General features: G+C 51.8%; 1 protein-coding gene and 1 pseudogene across 1 annotated transcript; one reads left to right on the top strand and one right to left on the bottom strand.

Annotated features, from left to right (window-relative positions):
- The first annotated feature begins 107 nt into the window (after positions 1-107).
- Positions 108-5,294, top strand: LOC119108503 (alkylated DNA repair protein alkB homolog 8). The gene is made up of 9 exons (XM_037232076.1): positions 108-209; positions 1,135-1,354; positions 1,695-1,840; positions 2,050-2,223; positions 2,637-2,803; positions 3,095-3,326; positions 3,627-3,782; positions 4,197-4,346; positions 4,879-5,294. Exons 1-9 carry the CDS (start codon positions 114-116, stop codon positions 5,281-5,283), a joined length of 1,746 nt encoding a protein of 581 aa, XP_037087971.1. The 5' UTR covers positions 108-113; the 3' UTR covers positions 5,284-5,294.
- Positions 5,295-9,572: 4,278 nt separating this feature from the next.
- On the bottom strand, positions 9,573-20,088 carry LOC119108329 (uncharacterized; annotated as a pseudogene).
- Positions 20,089-20,688: the final 600 nt, after the last annotated feature.

The raw sequence follows: 20,688 nt of genomic DNA, 5'->3' as shown, positions 1-20,688 counted from the left end.
ACGACTTTTGGTTCCCATGCGAAGCACCGGATAGGCATTCGCCATAGCTATACAAGTACTTTCAATATCATCCTGACATACCAGAACATCTGTTGTATGTGCTTTATATTGCGATGGATAAACAAGATAAAAAGATCCGGAGAAAGAAGCAACGAACAGCTGCTCTTTGTTCGAAGGAGGGTATAAGTCTCACCTCTCATCCAACTCAGGTTGGGATATTAATATCTGGGCTGATGTTTTTTGCTTAAACGTCCAAGTGTTCAAGGCCCTCTGAGGGATTGGTGATCAGTGTGTCCCCATGTTTTATTTTGGCTTGATGGGAGTGTGCATTTTCATGTTTTACACTAGTTAAAACCTGTGTAGGGTTAAGAGCAAATGTTACTTTACCATATATTATGACATGGATGACCCTACATGTGTGTTACCATGCAGTACATATGAATACATTATTGGCATTGCTGAAAACCATATGAAAATGTGGCCTACATGCAGTCATACATGCCACCTAATTGTAGCTATGCCCTGAAAGGCCACATGTCACTTAACCCCTGTGTTAAATGACCTGGACAAACAGCTCTGCTGTGCCATGTAATGCAATTTGCTTTATTTTTATGAACTGTCATTTTGTTATTTTCTGTGTATTTTAGCTAGAACTGAGGCATTTCTTGCATGGTTCATACCCTGATTTGTGGATCTGATGTGCTGAAATGCATAGTAGCTCATGCAATATGCTGAAATTTAAGGGCATTTGATGTCAAACTATGGTATATGAGATTTTCCATACTGGATGTGCAACCACTGGCATGATTAATCTACATTGTTAGAGCATAGCTACCTTGCACAATGTTAACCCTGTCTTGTCAGATGCCAACTGATGAGTGCATGATTATGTAAGTTGAAACATTTTACTGCATGTTTTGATCCCCAAACCAATAGATGGCATGTTGTCCCCAATGTTGTCAGTCCCTGCATCTTTTGATAAAGGCTTGTAAGCTATCTTGAGGATACCAATAGTGTTTATTTTGTTACCAATAGTTTTTCTGAGATCTACTTTTATGTTTATGTCATGTGGTCTTGGGTTAATTCCCAAGACATCCTAACCCACATTATCTCCCCTTGCTGTGTGCTCTCCAGACAGTTGTGGTTTGCAATGCCGGCCTCACCACTGGTGCGTCCCGTGAGTCAATCGTTGAGCGCTTCCTGCCGCACGCCTCTCCGCGGCGCGTGCGCATGGTGCCCGGCCGGCAGTTCTGTTTCGTCGAGTTCGACGATGAGGAGTCGGCTTGTCGGGCCGTGGAGGCGCTGGACGGCCGCGGCTGTGAGCCAGTCCTCTACCTGGCCTTCACTGAGTCAGGTGGGGCTCCTGTCAGGTGCATGGCGACGGCTGAGCCGCGCAAAGGGAGCTGTGGGATCGACGTGATTGTTCTGCAGCTGGGAGGGCGTGGGTTAATGCGGAAAGATGGTGCGATATCTCCTTGTGGCCAGTTTTGCTGTTGTGCTTCAGGATGTCATATGCATGATGTCATGCCTGTCATCCATATACATTTATTTTGATGTACTATGTGCTATCAGGTTGTAGCATATCATGTGTAGGTAAAAAGTGAGAAGCAGATGCAGCATTTCAGCATATGGTGGAGTAATTCTCTAATGAGTTTAAGATTGTGTAATGATGCTCCTTCTGTCCACGTACCCAGTACCCGACGCCCTGTGCTGCCCTCCGGTGGCGACCGCCCTGCCGCCCGGCGCGACTCTTGTCACCAACATTATGGACGAGACCGAGGAGCAGAATATTCTGAGTCAGCTGACCTTTGGTGATGACGGCAGCATGAAGCACAGGCAGGTCAGTACAAGTAGTCTGTTTTTTACCTCCAAACTGGCTAGCAATGCATCCATGATGCAATTATGAACAATAATGAACGTCTTCTCTCGATACATCTACATTCTTGAGGTTTCTATGTGTGGCACGCGTGTGACGTCATCGTCCAGTTCGGCCACCTTCTTCCGCTGCACACTGCAGCACGGCTCACGGGTCGCGGGTGGCCCGCACAGGTGCAGCACTTTGGCTACGAGTTTGACTACGCGACCAACAACGTGGACGCGACCCGTCCGCTGCCCGGCGGCCTGCCCGCCTGGTGTGAGCCGCTGGTGGAGCGGCTGCAGGCGCGCCACCTGCTGGCAGAGCGGCCCGACCAGCTGACGATCAACCGGTACCTGCCCGGCCAAGTGAGAACGACCATATCGTCCGTGGAGTCCAATCACATTCACAGTTACTAGAGAACCTGGGTTTGCCCTGTGTGAATGGCAAGAATGGTGCATCCTGGGTAAGGCAAGCCAATGGAGGCTGCTGGCGAGATTGTAAGTATCGCTTTGCGCTGTGCAAAGAGATGATGGTTGCCAGATGGTTTATTTTTGCTTCTTCCCGAAGTCTGCGTTCCCTTTGATCTACACGATCATTTCCTGGATTATCGCCTCTATACCGTACCGAGCCTGATGTTCTCGCCGGTCTTTACATAACCCCGACGGCCGGCTCTCCAACAGAGGATCTCGCCGAGCTTTGTGCGCTCTCGGCAGCCCCTTTCCAGCACGGAACCTCGCCGAGCTCGGTGTGCCCCTGACGACTGCCCCTTCTCCAACAGGGGATTCCACCGCACGTGGACACCCACAGCGCGTTCACGGACCAGCTGGTGTCGGTCAGCCTCGGCGCCGACACCACCATGGAGTTCAGCCGGCCGCCGCCTGGCGGCGCCACCGCCGCCGTGCGCCTGCCTCGCCGATCGGCGCTCGTCATGGACGGCGAGGCCAGGTGAGTCCGCCGGGCGACGGTGCTGAGTTTTCTTCAGTTGTCCGAAATGTCGTTTGGCGTTCACGATTGTGAGATGCCCTCCCATCCTTCCTGTCCTGGTCTATTTTTATTTCCAGATCCAACACTGTATGGAAGGATGCGCTCAACAATGGTTCCTGCGATGCGTTTTGGTAAAAATTAAGCATGTTCCATGCTATCGGTGGTTAAGTCTCGAGCAGATCTGTCCGAACAGGCCTGCCAACCACGTCCAACCGGGTGACATCACCTGCGGCCGTGCGCCGCCGCCGCCAGGTATCTCTGGAGCCACGGCATCGTGCCGCGCAAGTCGGACGTGACGGCCGGCGTCGGTGGCGACCTGACGCTGACGCCGCGGGGCACGCGCGTGTCGCTGACCCTGCGCCGGCTGCGGCGCGCTGCCTGCCACTGCCGGCACCCGCAGCAGTGCGACTCGCGGCAGCCGGCCGCCGACGCCGAGCAGACGGCGGCACTCTCCAGGACACTGGAGAGCACGCACGTCGCTCAGGTGAGGCCCCGGTTTGGGCGCGGTGGGGGCAGTTGGCGCGCCGTCCTGCCGCGAGGTCTGGCGGTATACTGCGACAGTGCCGTTACTGTCAGATCACCGTGCTCCGCGTGTGCCAAGGCGCGCTCTTTTCCTTGGTGTGGTTGTTCTGTGACGCACTGCACGGTCTGGCCGTGTTTGGCCCGGTTTTGGCCGTGTTTGGAGCGGCGTCACGTCACGCTGAAGGCGTTGGGAAGGGCGAGGCACGACCGATGGCGTGTCTCGGATGCGCGAGCTTCTCTGAGCGGCGGCGCCCCTGCTCAGGTGTACGAGAACATCGCCGACCACTTCAGCTGCACGCGACACAAGCCGTGGCCCCGTGTCGAGCAGTTCGTGCGCACGCTGCCGACCGGCTCCCTGCTGCTGGACGTGGGCTGCGGCAACGGAAAGTACCTTGGTCTCAACCGGCACCTGTTCGAGGTGAGTCGGTGGCGGTCCGCCCGACGCCTCGGCGGGGATGGCAGGGCGCCACCGAGCTCACCCGTCGGTTGGCGACTATGTGCTGTATGCTCTGGCTGACGTCGTTGACAGCTCGGATGTGATGGGTGTGGCTACGGATGTCATGTTTGTAATTTTTAAGGCCATAACCACCTCCTATATTTGCATTTTTGCCTTATTGCCTTCTCGAGTCTCGCATCCTGGCATGACTTTGCCGGTATTTTTTTACTCGAGTTGTAGTGTGTGTGATGATATATGGCCCAGAATATGGTTTCAAACTGAGAGGCGTCTCCAGCCGCGAACTGACGAGCTTCTGTTAACTGCGCTTCACTGCTGCTACTTCGACGACCGCGCCCCAGTTAACGTAGCATTTCAATCCTGGCCGTCTGTTGCCAGGTGGGAGTGGACCAGAGCGCCCGGCTGTGCGCTATCGGCCGGGCCCGGGGTCACCAGACGGTGACGGCCGGATGTCTGCCACTTCCGGTCCGCTCCGGTGCCGTGGACGCCTGTATCTGCATCGCCGTCATCCATCACCTGGCCACACGGGTGAGCATCGCTATACTTGGCCAAATAGGAGGCGAATGGGGACAATGGTCAGTGGTCACATGGATTTATGTAGGACGTCACATCTACCGCCTGATCTTGTGGATGGAGAGCCTGACGTCCTGTCTATCTGGTGAAGAGGAGTTATCGGCGGTCATTCCAGCGTGTATTTATCCGATTTCATAATCCTTCCAATCTAATGTATTTTGAAGAGATTTGGGAAGAGTGTATGATACTTGTTTTGTGCGAGAAGGGTTTCTTGCGGGAGCCGTGGGAAAATAAAGTCCGGGTTTCCGTACCAAGTTGACAGGGGAACCTGTCACTTGTAAGGCCTTTGCGGTGGCTGCTGTCTGTTTAACAGTCAGCGTCAAATTCGTGGTCATGATTCGGTTCGTCGGATGCATCACCACATCTTTCGTTGGCTGTTAGCGGCCGAGCCCCCAGGCAGTCTCCTGACGTGCCACCCTCTGCCTCAGGAACGGCTGCGCTCCGTGCAAGCCCTCCCCCTCTGACGTGTGGCCTTTCCCCGCCCCAGGAGCGGCGCACGGCGGCGCTGCGCGAGCTGGGCCGCGTGCTGCGGCCGGCCGGCCGCGCGCTGGTCTACGTATGGGCGCTGGAGCAGCGGCTGGGCGCGCGCTCCGCCGGCTACCTCAAGCGCGGCCGGCAGCGCGCAGGCGCCGACGGCCGACCGGAGGACGCGGCCGCGCTGCCTCTGCCTGTGCACACCAACCGCACCGAGTTCCAGCAGCAGGACGTGCTCGTGCCGTGGAAGCTGCGCGGCGGCGCGGAGCTGCTGCCGTCTGGCGTCCACCATCGGTACTATCACGTGTACCGCCAGGGCGAGCTGGAGGAGGACGCACGCAGCGCCGGCGGCCTGGTAGTGCGGGAGAGCTACTACGACCAGGGAAACTGGTGTGCGGTGCTGGAGAACGCGAGCTGACGGCACCGCGGGGGAGGTCGGCGCTGCGGGCCGTAGCAGAGCGGTGTGTTACGACTATGCAGGTCCGACGCCGGCGGCGTGGTGCTTTGCACGCTGCTTTGGGTCTTAAATATACTACAACAAACCTGTACATGTTTTTCGTTTCACTGGGTATGTATTTCCAACAACATTACTGTTTGGTTTAACGTGTCGTCGACTGCTGTATGTTTTGTGTGTAAGCGGACTGACTTGTTCGCCATTCCTCCGGCCGAGGGGCTAGGATCGAGGACTGACCGCTAGGGACGAAACGGTCGAGTGGGTGCGTAGGGCTCCTGCATGGAGGGCCCGGGTTCGAATCCCGTTTGCGCTATGGCCCTTGAGCGCTAATATGGCCAATGCGGTCGCTAGCGCTCCACAAAAGGGGCATGGAGACTTGCGTCGCATTCCTTAAAACAGACTTGCTGCTCATTGGCTCTGTGATTGAGTCCCAGCGATTGTAAGCTGTTCGGCCCAGCCGTACTTACAGCGGTTAGCAGGCATCCGGGCCGGGGCGGAGTCAGCGCGGCACATTTCAGGGCCTGTGTGGTTACCATGAATGGCGAGGAGTGTCCATTTTTTCACGATCCTTTGGCAAAAAGGCCAGGGGCAAAGCTACCCGTTGAAGTGCAGTGACAGTGGCTAGATGGTGGTATTCTTGAACAAGCAACACAGCATGCTTAGGATGATGGAGCATGCTAAGCGTGCTTAGAATGTCGATGCCGCTCATGCAAGGCATTCGTATTGCGGGTTAAAAAAACAGCAGTACAAACATGCATCTAACTTTCTGCTTCCGCGGTGCGATCCGATGCGAGTTTTTCTATCAGGGATATTGTTGGGATGACTCGAGAGCCATCATGTCGGGACATGTAGGATGTCAACCATTGCCCTAGGGTAGCCATCACGGAGGGCCATTATCTCGGGACTTGTGGGGTATCAACCATTGCCCTAGGGTAGCTATCACCGAGAGCCATCATCTCGGGACGTGTAGGATATCAACCATTGCCCTAGGGTAGCCACCACGGAGAGCCATCATCTCGGGACATGTAGGATATCAACCATTGCCCTCGGGTAGGTTTTACACCTTCGCCCAACGATGGGCTATTTGATACCTCGTCCTTAAAATCTCAGAAGGCAAGGCAGCTGGAATCTCGAGCCAAACGGCAATGGAAAGGTCTCGCCAGACTGTACTGGACCAATGTGTCCGAACAAAAATGAATAAGACGTTGTAGGACTCAAATCAGCTTATCGTGATCAAATGATTAAACATGCACTTTTTAGTCTCCCACCCACGTTATCTGAAGAACAGAGCACGGTACAACAATGCGGCAACTTAATTGAACAGCTTTTGTGAGCGCTATCTGATCGACACGTAAAAATCGACAGATGTGATCTGTGCTATGTCATCTCTGCTGGAGGGGTGAATGTTATTGCTGCTTTGGACCATCCGCCTATGTAAAAAACAAAATAATTTACATTAATGAAGAAAACAGCGTTAGAAAGACCTTCCAAAGATGTGAGATGTGTGCTATACGGCATAGGCTATATGGATTTCAAAGTCATCAGGCATGGCCATAAAGGTCAAAGTCTGACCTACTTTGAGCTTGGACGGTCTGACCTGAAAAAAACAATAAACGATATAATGCAGTAAGCGGTAAAACAGCTCAGAAAGCAATCAAGGAAACCTTTGAATTTATTTATCACGAGAAATAAGCGTCATTTGACATTTTCGATCAAAATATCGCCGCCATGACCTGAGAAACCGGTCTGAGACCATGAACAGCCAGGATCAGAAACATTTAAATCGTACAGAATATGCAAACAAGTTATGGCAGCGCAGCTGCCCAAAATTTCAGCACCGTGCTCTAAGCATAAATAATATTCTACGCAAGAACTTCGGGAGGCCTCCTCCCTCGTTGAGCGAGAGTTCAATAATGTGCCATGATGTTGAAAAATGAGTCGTTAGTTCTTTCAAGTTACTGATCGCCCATGGCATCATTTTATGCCATTTTAGTCATCTACGTACCAGCAGACTGACGGAAGCGTCACGACCGCCGGTAGGTTCGCTGACGTCATGGCCGGGCCGTTCGTTCAATCACGAAGTTGGGTCATGTAATGCATCAAGAGATCCATTAACCCGTGTGCTTTTTCTAAGAGAGCATGGCTGCACGAATCTAGAATACATCGACGCCGTTCTCATGGCCACGTCGCGTGTTTTGTTTTTCGCATCGGTCGGCAACGCTTTTAGCTCCAGCACTGCTGCCTGCTCCAAAGCCAGCGATCAAGCGCGACCGCCTCGAAGTCGTGCGCGTCACCCGTTTGTTATTTAAATGACGGATCCCGCTCGTTCGGGCTGATTAATTGGCTGCTGATTGCAGCGTTCGACGGAAGCCCAGATCCATTTCTGCGGCCATTGATCACACTGCGGGAGTGCTGCGCAGGATTGAGGCGTCAACTGTGCAATGGCACGCGCTGAAACCGGCCTGCGCACCGCAGGACATGGGCTGCCTTGTGCTGGCCAGGGCTGTGCGATGAAAGAACAAGGGAAAGTGAGGGCTTTGGCCTCATTATCAAGTCGATACATGCGTTGCGTCGATACATACATGCGATTCGCATCCATTCAAAGGCACGTCGCATCCTCCGAAAGCCAAAGACAGAGGAACGAAACTGAGCGAGCTGAGAGCGGCTGTCCCTAGAGCGGCTGAGTGATAGTGACCGTGAGCAAGTCAGAAGGCTCTGGATATTACGACTTATTAGGATTGTGATTGTGATCTTGCTCTGTCAGTCATAGCCACGGCTTCCCGCAGCCGACGAGCGGACGCATGCCCGGCACCGCTTGTTGCGTGCGTGCTGCGCAAACGCGCAGCGCGCACAATGTCCGAAATGGCCGTTCTACGGTTGTCATTAGTTCAGGCCCCTGAAGCCCCGGGAGCCGGCAGGAGCGCCGCAGATTTCAGCTGGGGCAGGGTTTTCCAGGGGCCTTCTCGCATTGAGCCTCTTGGGAAGTGTCATTTTCAAAGGAAGGGGGATGGAGCATGTTCCCCCAATAAAATTGTTATTTCAGGTGTGTGAATAAATGTCGACACTAATCCTGAACAACGCCCTCTGATAAAAGCAGGGTGATTCTCCACCCAGAAAATGGCCTTCCTATCTCAAGACAGGCCCCCGACTGCATAAAAAGGTCTTCCGATGCATAAAGGGCCTCCTAATCCGGAAGGAGGTTCTTCCGATTGTCACATGGGGCCTGTAAATCCGGCAAAAGGCCATCTAAAACAAAATAGGACATCCCGATGGGGAACAGCAGTCTTCTGAAGTGGCCCGAAAAAGTTTGGGTCACCAAAAGTATACCCTTGCCCCCTCCCGCCTGCCAGCAGGGGGAACGGGGCAACTGCCCCATCCGTCCTGCCCACTCAGGAGAGCATGTTCCGCCCCCCCCCCCCCAATAGAATTTTGAGAGGGCCCTTTTCCCGAGCTAAAGGCTTGTCGGCTACATAAGAATTACCCAATTTCAAATCGAAGAGCCCCATCACTGAGCTAGAGGGTACCAAGCCAGACTCAGAAGATCTTTTCTGCCTCAAGAAGCCCCTGTTGTGGAACAGGAGGGCCTCTCTCATGCGTCAGCTGGCCTCAGTTTCCGATCGGAATGCCCTGTCTTGGGATAATGATGCCCTTTCCTGGATTTGTAGGCTCTGTTTGAACGCGAGGATTCTATTCTGGATTAGGAAGCCTTTAACGCGCAAGGCGGCCCTTTTCTGGAACAGGAGCCCCTGTTTTGCGATAGGGAGGTTCTCTGCTGGAGCGGAAGTCCCACGGTATTCAGGGGATTTGATCATGGGGATCAATCAAAAGGCCCTATTTGATTTTATGATCATCGAAGTTTATTTGCACGGATATTAATGCATTTAACAGTTTGATGAGTGGTCGGTGTCCCCACCCATTCAAAATGGTATTGCCCCCGTCCCCCCCCCAAACAAAAATCCGTGGCTCTGCTCCCATCCCAGCAGGATAGACAAACGAACGGGGGGGGGGGGGGCGCAAATACCATAGCATCCGCACTTCCCAAACCGTATACGACTCATCGAAAGAAATTAATTAGAGATAAGATTTGGCACCCCTGTTTTCTGAGACGTTGATTCGCCTCTCTGGTGGAGTCCATGTTGAAGGTTATGCATTTGACTTTAACGTCGCAGTCACGATATGTTTTATAGGGGCTGCCGTATTGTGTTGCGTCGTTAGCAAAGATGCTTTGCCGTGGTACCACAGACGGTGACAGCAATAGTTGAATCATGCAAATTTATTTCATAACAGCCAAGCAGAACACGGAATCGAAAAACGATATCAGCCGAACAAAGCGTCTGAACCAAAGCGCCGAAACACCGAACACCCAAATTACTGTTTATGAGATAGGGTCCATTCTGTTTTTCTTCCAAATTGTGGTTCGCTATTCTAGAAAAAAACTATGGAAATGATATTCACAATTTGGGTTGCTGGGTCCTCGATTACTTCCATTGGTCTCTGTTACTACCGTGGCCTTTTCGAATATGTGCGACGCGAAAGGGTTTAGTAAACAAGCCATCGTGGGCTATAAGAGACCTGCCTCGGTCTGCGAATCTGAGCAACACTTTGCCGTCCGTGTAGAGCGTAGAGCCATCAGGAGCTGGGCAGCGGTGGACCAAGGCGGTATTCTGCAGGCAGCGCTCCGGCTTCAAACAGCGGCAGAGCAACGGAAGGTCCGCCGGACTAACGACGCTGGTAGATCTTGTGGTTCCGGATGTTCCCACCCGGTCCGTAGTTACAAGCGTATGTGCGCTTCACCCACCTGCCCGCCTGCACTTCGATGTAGCCACAGCCAACCCTGGTGGTGCGCGCCCAGATCACCTGGGTCAGGTGACCAATGGCGCGGCCGGATGCCGGGTCAGTGCCCCGGCGGAACACCAGGTCGCTCTGCCGGAAGAACGGTAGCTCGCCGTGGAACCACTGGCCGACCGCCCTGCGCTTCCAGTCCTTCTTGCCGCCCCACGACCAGGCGAGGTTCTGGCCCACGTAGTAGCGCGCCACGCTGCGGCACTTGTCGTGGCCGTACAAACACTGGTCAGCCCAGCGCTGCGCCACCCGCGCCAGCTCGTAGTCCCACCTGAGGTTGGGCATGACTTTGCCGGCCGGCAAGTTCTTCGAGGCGTACCGGCCGGCCCTCACCGCCTGGCGGATATTGTTGTGCGCCCTGAGGATCTCGGCCCGGTCCGTGTGACTCACGCCTCGGTTGATCACCCTACCGCAGGACGAACTCGGACGGGAGCTGGGGTACTTGCACATGGTGTGCATCTTGGCGGGGCATCTGCTTATAGTGCAGTAGTTGGCGGCGGCGGCGGCCGTCGCCAGGAGGAGCACCAGTGCCGCGCAACGCGTCATCACGCGAGCTATTGGCGTGCTCGGAAGGAGTGTAGAGAAATGGCTCTAGGCGGCGGTTTATATACCTGGCAATCGAGGACGTGATGTATGGCAGCACAGCTGGTCCAGTGAGGTCCGTGACAGGCTGTCAAGTAGCAGCCGCGGATTCAGGCTAGGGCCAGGTGAAGCACGGGTGTGTGGGCGTTATTCCATCATCTGTTCAAACCAGATGTGGACGTAAATGGTGCTATAGATGCGGGCTCTTTCTAAAACGCGCATCATTGCGATCAGCATCAGCTTCATTCAGCAATTCTGTATAGATATGTGGGCAGTCGCGGCTGCCAGGTTCAAGATGTGCCAGAAACCGCCTTAAGCAGTCGTAGTAGCCTTTGAGAGAGGACCTTGCTCGAGCAAGTTCTCCAGACAGGTTTACCTAATTAGACCCTCGACATAAGTCATAGACCTGAAGTCAGTATGCCACAGCACACCATTGATCCGGCAAGCCCGGATGAGCCGGTAGTTATTAGCGCACACCAGTCACACGCCACCACTTGATGCTCGCCGGAGAGTGCAGCAGAAGGATTATGATGCCTCGTACAAAGTTGCTTCTGGTGATTTCTCAAGAAGCCTAAGGTAGTAACTCAGGTATCCCTGTTCTGATAGACCTCATAATTGCGCGTCACAATTGGCAGCAACATAATGCGCAGTGTGTGCTGAGACGAGCTTAATTCAACTTCGACACCAACCAGCATCTCTCGCTTGCATCGTGGTCGCGGTTCCCGCTTGTATCGTGGTCGCGGTTCCCCCCTGCATCGTGGTCGCGGTTCCCGCTTGTATCGTGGTCGCGGTTCCCGCTTGTATTGTGGTCGCGGTTCCCGCTTGTATTGTGGTCGCGGTTCCCGCTTTGTATCGCGGGTCGCGGTTCCCCCCCTGCATCTGGTCGCGTTCCCGCTTGTATTGTGGTCGCGGTTCCCGCTTGTATTGTGGTCCGCGGTCCCCCTTGCATCGTGGTCGCGGTTCCCGCTTGTATTGTGTCGCGGTCCCTTTTGTGGTCGCGGTTCCCCCCTGCATCGTGGTCGCGGTTCCCGCTTGTATCGTGGTCGCGGTTCCCGCTTGTATTGTGGTCGCGGTTCTCGCTTGTATCGCGGTCGCGGTTCCCCCCTGCATCGTGGTCGCGGTTCCCGCTTGCACTTGTCGTGGGTCGTCTGCATCATCGGCAAGTTTTGCGCCACTCCGTCCAGCCTAGCGTGCTGCGCGTCCGACAAAAGACATGCGGACATACTTAGTAACAGTCAGACGTACGCTCGGAAAAAATTAATCTGACGCTTTCGTTGCTTTCGTTCGAGATGTACATGACGAAAGACACCCATGGAATGTGAATTGCAAAAAAGTGATCGCTTAACAGACAAATAAACAGCTTTCAACAGCGTTGCCTATAGACAACAGCCGACCATTCGTGGAATGTGAAATGTACAGCATGCATATGAGTTAAGCAGAGAAGGTTAGCCTCATCTTTATGCATGTAACAGTCAGTATAAGGAGCATCTGTGCCAGCAGATGCATATTATCATCGCAAATATTCCGATGTATGCACCAATTGTCATGCGCAGATACGGCTGAAATTATTAGGAGGCACCCGGAATAAATCAAGAGACCCTGTTCTGGATCAAAATGCTCCTCTATCAGGCGATCAGAGTACTCCTATATCAGTTCCAGAAGACTGACCGTTACGGATCCGGAGACCCATGAAAACAAATTTTCTGGATTGGGGCCCCGTGTTCATACCGCATCTCGTGATTATTCCACCTTCGGTAAGACATATGGCCGGGACGAATCAGTTCTGAACTCCATTCCCATGTATCACTAATCAGACACAATGGCCACACCATAGGTACTTGGACGCGAAATGTTTGGCATCGGTTCATGGAATAATGACTGACAGCCTGACACATATCGGCCTTTTCTTCAGAAATCATCAGTTACGTAATCTGAAACTCTCATGTAGGCATCCAGCAGCCACGCCGTGTATTCCGTCTTATTTAGTTGGCGTAAGGCACGGGAGACGAGAAATAGAGCTGGTAAATCACTGAGCCCTTCCCTCGTTAAGACATGATGCCGGTGTGAAGAAGACAGCCTCAGCGTCCAGTTCCCTACTTGGAAAGAGTTGTAGGCCCGAAGGCGCCTTCCTACAAAGCGATAAAAACACAGGCACAAAATTTCAACTCAATTCTTGCTCATTGCTATCAAATGCATGCCTGGTCAGCAAACAAATAACAAACCAAACAACGGTTTACAGAAAGTGTAATGCGTTCCCATACAGCCATTATGTGCCGCTTTTTGTGTACTAAAAAGGCCTGACTGGTCAGGTAGTACTTTCAAACGAGTGCATATATGATTTGTCTATACTTGCTCATCCTGACGTGCTCTCATTTCTTTCGCCAACCCCCCCCCCCCCTCCCCCCCCCCACACTCTATCCCCCGGAAGTTTAAAATGGGCCTCCGCTACGTTTCCAGACCCCAGACATACTGTTTAAAATGCGAGTTCCAGTTTCTCAAAACTGGGGAAATACACTGGATACAGCTTTGAGCAGTACGAATAGGGTACTGTGGGAAGGAAGATGGGGGGGGGGGGGGACACTTATCCTTTTCACGCTCGAGTGCAAAGGTTCCTCTGCCCAGGGGCCTCCCGAAACCTGTGATAAAGACTGATTCTGCCAAGGAGTACTGCGAAAATTTTCACTCAGCTTATACTCCATGCCGGCGCCCATTTTTTATGACCGTGATATTCTGGGGTAGAATAACCCAAGACAGATGACTTAGAATACATAGCTTGACAACAAGTCAGGACTCAAGACATCTATCATGGCACATGGGGCGTTTCTATCTAAATCTGGGACACCTCTGCGCCCTCACCGAAGTCGCGAGGCCACCAATTGTCTAAGCCCAGCTGGCGAAGTGAAGGCTTCACCCATCTCATCCCCCTACCCCATACCCCGACCTTAGACGGGTAATTGACCATGGCCCCATATGTCATCAGTAAGCCCTTTGAAACCCAGGGTTCCTGCCCGCGTAGATGTGTTTTAAGCGATAACCCAATCTGCTTTTCCGTTTGACTTCTTGGTATTTTGACTTATTTAACTTAATTTGTATCCCTTTGGCTATTCGCCTCTTGCTTATCGGTTTGACCATTGCCGTTTTTGACTTTTTGCCCATTCAGCGCGTTTATTTTACTTGTATCCCAGAGGCGTATCTAGCCTGGAGTTGTTTTGTGTGTGTGTGTGGGGGGGGGGGGGGGGGGCAACCGTTCGTCGCCAGCTGACTGGTGTGGGATCCGAGGGATGTGTGGGATGTGCACTTATCAAACACGATGTTTGCGCCGAGTATGACTAAGCCGCGTCAACAAGCGTTTTGTTTTGATATTCAAATCGCTGCCAACTTTTCTTCCTGAATTTGTTTCCGAAACGGAAAGAAATGTTTGATACCACACCATCAAAGTTAGTTAAAACAGACGGTAAGTAAACGAAACTTTTACGAAGTTCTGGGAATGTCTTTTTTTTTGGGGGGGGGGGCTAAAATATACTCTCAGTGTTTTTGAGGGGACCATGGCCCCGTGCTACTCCCCCCCCCCCCAGGATCCGCCTATATTATGTTCTTTTGCCTTTTGCATTTGACATTTATCCCGTTGGACTTCTTAACATTTCACTCGTCGCGCTCAGATTTTCTGTCCTTCGATGTTGAGCTTTTGAATTAGTGTCCTCAAACCCTCCAACCTCTCTCTACCTCCCTTCCCTCCCCCAGCTCGGGGTCTGCCGCCCAACCTTTGGGAAGAAAGTGAGACCAGCCCGCAGATAAATCCGTTTGTTATCATATTTGGACAAAGATGTTTTTCATTTTACGCTACCCAACCTCTTTCCCCAACCCATTTTGCTAAAGTTCCCTATCATCAGTGAGATATCACCTGACTGACGGCACCAGGCGACAGAGTAGCCAAAACTACGCAAACTCTGCCGTCTGCGTAGTTTTTTTCGCCGTCCCAGCGAGCACTAGCTCAAAAGCCACCTTTGATGCGGTTACACAAGCCTTTTCTATTTGTGTTTCCTGCATCTTGCATGGACATAGTGTGTCTTCGTCAGTTTCCCGGTTGACAAGTAATACTTAGTTAATAACTAGCTTATGACTAGCTGATGACTAGTCAATAACTGCTCAGTAATAAAAACCGGTCGATTAGAACCGTGATTATCTGCTTCGCGACTGGCTTACATTCCTAGGTATCACATACTGTAACAATAAGATTTTCGGAATCCTAAGTATTTGGTACCCGTGGCAACTCTATCAGTAATCCCAGCACATCCCATACAACACAGGGAGACCTCAGCAGTAGTCCAGCGCGTCACATATAGAGTTGGGAAACTCCGTCAGCAGATCCAGCACGTATCATACAGCATCGCGAGACCTCATAAGTAGTCCCGGTGCACCACATGCAGTTTCGGGAGACTCCATCAGTAGTCCCCGTGCCTCACTGACTGCACCATGCGACTGCAATGGTAGCTGCAGCAGGTGATATACAGTACCAGGCGACTTTACCAGTGGCCCCAGTAGGCCACACAGTTCCGGAATACTCCATCAGTAGTCTCAGTGCGTCACATACAGTAGCGGGAGACACCATCAGTAGTCTCATTGCGTCACATACAATACCAAGCAACTCCATCAGTAGTTCCAGAACGTCATATACAGTAACGGGAGACTATCAAAAGCACCAGCGCGCCACATGTAATATCGGACGACTCAAGCAGTTCAGCAGTACCAGCATGTCGTACACAGTTCCGGTCGACACTATCAGTAGTCCCAGTACGTCTCATACAGCGAGTTTATCAGTAGTCCCAGTTCGTCACAGACAGTATCGGGTGGATCTATCAGTGGCCCCGGCACGCTACGTGCAGTACCGAGCGACTTCATCAACAGTCCCAGCACGTCACAGACGGTGCGGGCATTAGCAGTGGGTAAGTCACATACAGTACCGAGCCACTCCATCGGTAGGTCCAGCACGTCACATACAGTCTACAGTACCGGAAGATTCCATCAACAGTACAGGCACGTGACATACAGTACCGGGAGACGTCACCAGTAGCTCCAGCTCGTCTCACTCTTCATATGGCAGCTATGCTGAGCGATGGAGACGTCGCTTTAACGGCCGCAGGATGCAACGGCGTCTGGCATTCCTCGCCGGCAGGACTTGCGGGCATGTGGCGGACTCCAGACTTTATAACCTCCATCTTAATAGAACTGGTCCCGATAAAAAGCCAGTTGAATAAAACAAATACAAAACAGAAATTGGGGTATACTTGGTGGATTCTTTTAGCTGGTGAAGAGGGACACTATGTTAGGTTAACGCGCACCCGTACACGCACGCACCCGGGTGGCCGGCTTCGCTACCCTTGCTCGGGTGGGGGGCAATTTCATGCCACTAAGATCTCAGGAACTGAGAAAGCTAGACATCAAATTCACAGGGTGAGTTCACCTTTACGTGAACTCACTTAGATCAAAGTTTGAAGCTCCTAGGTCATGGCCTTTGGGTTGAATAAGGTCAAACAAGGTCAAATTCCCGGTTGGTCTCCAAAGTGTTCCCTGGACTTTGAAAGCTGTTTCTAAGCAAAAGATCACATACCCATTCAAGGTCAGTGATCTTGTTTGACATTTTGAAGGTCATGGTGAGCAAAATTATGCAAGACTGCTTTGAGTTTTGCATTCGAATAAGCGACAAACCTATCAAATCCCCTAGGCAGTGTGTTCCTAAAAGCAAAATGTTGACCTGAGTCATTTAAGATCAATGACCTATTCTGGTCTCCAGGAAATTCAGGGAAGATGTGTCATGCGGTTCTTGCTAGAATATTTTCGAAATGAACACCAGAAACTCTCCCATACAGCAAGCCCTAGACGAATACAACAGGTTGGTTGGCTAAGAACACATCTCAGATATGTATGGCGTCGTCTAACACTCCGCCGTTGCATCAGATTGAACGATTCTTTAGAAACTGACTTCGCTGAAACCATGTCCTGACTTTGAACTGCCATAGATCAGCGACATTACAAAGAACATCTAAATGGCTGATACCAAACGATCTGCTATTCAATTGTCTACAGCTGTACGACATTTGCCGCGGCTGTGCCGCGCCGCTTGGAAACCATTCCGAAGAAAGCTATGGGGGGTCAATTTGACCCCCACCCAATTGCGTGTTAATTTCAGGAGACTCTAGAGCACCAGTCATATCTTTAGAATCACAGCTCACCGAAAAGACTTTCATTCCCGACCTTGTAGATCCTACGCTATTTGAGCTACCGAATTCGACCCGCTTGGGATAGATAGACAAATGACCCATTTACCTTTCGGCCTTGGCAAAAAAGACCCAGGTCAGGTCTTAAATGGAAATTTGCCACCGACAGGACCAACAAGCACCAGCTGCTAGCCAGCTGGTTGGAATGTGAAACGTCACTTTAAGGGCGTGTGATAAGAGAACCATAACGCATCAGTCTAACTTGCTGCCGTCGAAAACTACCAGTCTTGAAAACCTGCCACAAGGAGGGTTCAAAATGTTGACCATCCCTCAATTGTGCCAACACGTTTAGATTGTGTTCCGTAGAAGACCGCAACGCACACAGTAATTGATAAATACCGCCAAACCGGCAAAATGTAACTCAAAAGCTGGCGTCTTTCTGGGACTGATTTTTCGAACATGATCAAGTTTTAATGCAAAAAGGGTACCATTTGACATGCCTTGATTTTCTGCGTATATTTTTATCCTAGCAATTTGATTTTTGCATTTTTAAGGTGCAACATGCCAAAAACTGACTTTCATTGCATTTTTAATATTTCAGGTTCTTCAGCACCGTGGACGCTACGTTGGTAATCATGTGAAGCTGATCTAGCACACAATTCGACCTTTTTCTACCTCAAAGGTTAAACGGAGCATGCTACTTTTTTGTGCTGTTCACTTGTGGTTAGGTCAGACACGTCCGATTTGACGAGGGTTCTCGGGATCCCTCTGAATGCAGAATCTCAATTTCAAGTAGCCGCTCCTTCGGAAGAAATATCACTGCACTTCCTGCGCACCACTATATAAGTAATGCGCTTCACGCGCCTCGCTTTTCAGCTTGTGTGATCTGTAATATTTATGTCACATTTAATTTTCAAAACGCTTGCAGAATGAATGCAACGTAAGCTTGGAACCTTGATTTTAGAGAAAAACGTATGCGAACATGAGGCTGTTATGCCACAAATGCAATGAAACGTTATACTACGCCTTTGATTTCTCACCTCTTGCCTTACCACAGTGGTTTTTCCCTAAGTGTGGTGTGGTTTTGGAAGATTGAGTATCAGATTGTCTGTAATGACGCAATGGTTCAAACTTCTGCTGATCCGCTCCTGGGTAACTGGCGCTTGCCGCTCGTTGTGCAATCACGAACGCTCCTTTGCACTGATGTTATTCATACCAGTGGCGGTGCCACTTTTCAGCACGCAGGCCCGCAATGGGCAGGTAAAATTAGCTCAAAATTGGCACCTGTATCACGTAACAACTGACAACCAGCCCTCAGCAGACTCCGCTGTCATGACGTCGGCGGTCGCGACAACTGCGTTGTCGAACAGGTGGGATGCATTCTGGGGCTACCAATAAAAGAAGAAGTGTAGGGTTGTTACAGAGCGTCAACAGTGTAATTTGGACTCGAAAATGATTACCGTTATGTCCTAACAATATATTGATGATACTACAGCGACGCTAACCAGTGTTACTATTACTCGTAAATGGTCCTGAGGTTTCACCAGATCAAGATATGTTTTGAAATATGTACAAAAGGTGAGACACTCACTTGAACGAGCTATGAGTCACTGAGTCGAATTCTGGCAAGATAACGAAAATTTGTTGGAATATTCCCCTTCTCCCTCTTTAACGTGACTTTGCCCAGAAGACCCTGTTTTGTCTTGGAGACCACCCGGAAAAGCAAGCCCCCCCCCCCAACACCTAAATGCTTGGTGCTACCCCGAACATAAGTGTGAAGGCGGAGGGGAATCGCGGATGCGATAGAACCAACACTTTCCGATAACCCTAGGCGATGCATGGAAATGATTGACATGAAAACTGTTTTTGGGTCTCTGTTTTATAACACGTTTTTTTGCCAATATATCGTAGTCTATGTTCACAGTTACGCTTATGGCTCATGAACGGCGCAGTGACGGTATTCTTCATAATGGTCGTCGCATTGAATCAAGAAGCGTGCCTTGCCGTATTGGTACAGGCTATGGCAGCAGCAGTGGAATCATGCGGAGGTATTTCATCACAGCCGTGCCATGACAGCACGACGTTATTTGAAACACGGAACACCCATATAAGTGTTTATTAAAAGAAGTACCACTTTGCACCCCTCCAAATTGTAATTGTTTTAACAAAAACCCATAGAAATAAAACTAAGAACCTGTGTCGCCTCGTCCCAAATTGTTACCATTGGCCATGGCCGTGGCCTATACGAGTACGCGTAATGCGAAAAGGCTTAGTAGACCAGTCATCGTGAGCTGTAAGAAACCTGCCTCGGTCTGCGAGTCCGAACAGCAGTTTGCCGTCCATGTGAACTGAAGAGCCGTCAGGGAGTGGGCAGCGGTGGACCAAGGCGGTGGCCTGGTGGCGGCGCTCGTGTTTCGAACAGCGACTAGCCACGGCAGGTCCCTGGTGATTGACCGCGCTGGTAGATCTTGTGGTGCCGGATGTTCCCACCCGGTCCGTAGTTACAGAAGTATGTGCGAGCTGCCCACTTGTCATTGCCCCAAGCCATGTAGCCACAGCCGATTTGGTGGTGCGCGCCCAGATGACCTGGGTCAGGTGACCGATGGCGCGGCCGGTTGCAGGGTCCGTGCCCCGGCGGAACACCAGGTCGCTCTGCCGGAAGAACGGTAGCTCCGAGTGGAACCACTGGCGGATCGCTCTACCGTTCCAGTCCTTGGCGGCGCCCGATGTGAAGGCAAAGTTCTGGCCAACGTAGAAGCGTGGCACGCTGCGGCACTTGTCGTGGCCGTACAAACACTGGTCAGCCCAGCGCTGCGCCACCCGCGCCAGCTCGGAGTCCCACCTGAGGTCGGGCATGGCTTTGGCGGCCGGCAGGTTCTTCGAGGCGTACCGGCCGGCCTTCACCGCCTGGCGGATCCTGTTGTGCTCCCTGAGGATCAATGCTCGATCTGCGCGGCTAACGCCACGCTCGAGCACCCTACCGCAGGAGGAACCCGGGTTGCTACGAGGGTACTTGCACATGGTGTGCGTCCTGCCGGGGCAAGAGGGCAGAGTGCAGTAGTTGGCGGCGGCGGCCGTCGCCAGGAGGAGCACCAGTGCCGCGCAACGCGTCATCACGCGAGCTGTTGGCGTGCTCGGAAGGAGTGTAGAGAAATGGCTCTAGGCGGCGGTTTATATACCTGGCGATCGAGGACGTCATGCATAGCAGCACAGCTGGTCCAGTGAGGTCCATGACAGGTTGTCAAGTAGCAGCCGCGGATTCAGGCTGGAGACAGGTGAAGCACGAGTGCGTAGGCGTCATTCCATCATCCGCTTAAACTAGCTGTGGACGTAAATGGTGCGGGCTCTTTCTAAAATGCGCATCATTGCGATCAGCATCAGCTTCATTCAGAAATTTTGTATAGATATGTGGGCAGTCGCGGGTGCCAGGTGCAAGATGTGCCAGAAACCGCATCAAGCAGTCGTAGTAGCCTTTGAGAGAGGACCTTGCTTGAGCAAGTTCTCCAGACAGGTTTACCTAATTAGACCCTCGACATAAGTCATAGACCTGAAGTCAGTATGTAACAGCACACCATTGATGCGACAAGCCCGGATGAGCCGGTAGTTATTAGCGCACACCAGTCACTCGCCACCACTTAGATTTTAGCCCAAGAGTGCAAAATGAGGATTATGATGCCTGCTAATACGTTGCCTTTTGCTGATTTCTCAAGAAGCCTGAGGTAGTAACTCA

This window comes from Pollicipes pollicipes, unplaced genomic scaffold, assembly GCF_011947565.3.
Source record: "Pollicipes pollicipes isolate AB1234 unplaced genomic scaffold, Ppol_2.1 Scaffold_6686;HRSCAF=7923_pilon_pilon_pilon, whole genome shotgun sequence".
Classification (NCBI taxonomy): Eukaryota; Metazoa; Arthropoda; class Thecostraca; order Pollicipedomorpha; family Pollicipedidae; genus Pollicipes; species Pollicipes pollicipes.
The sequence above is the reverse complement of the archived record's forward strand: the minus strand, read 5'-3'. Positions and strand labels throughout refer to the sequence as shown.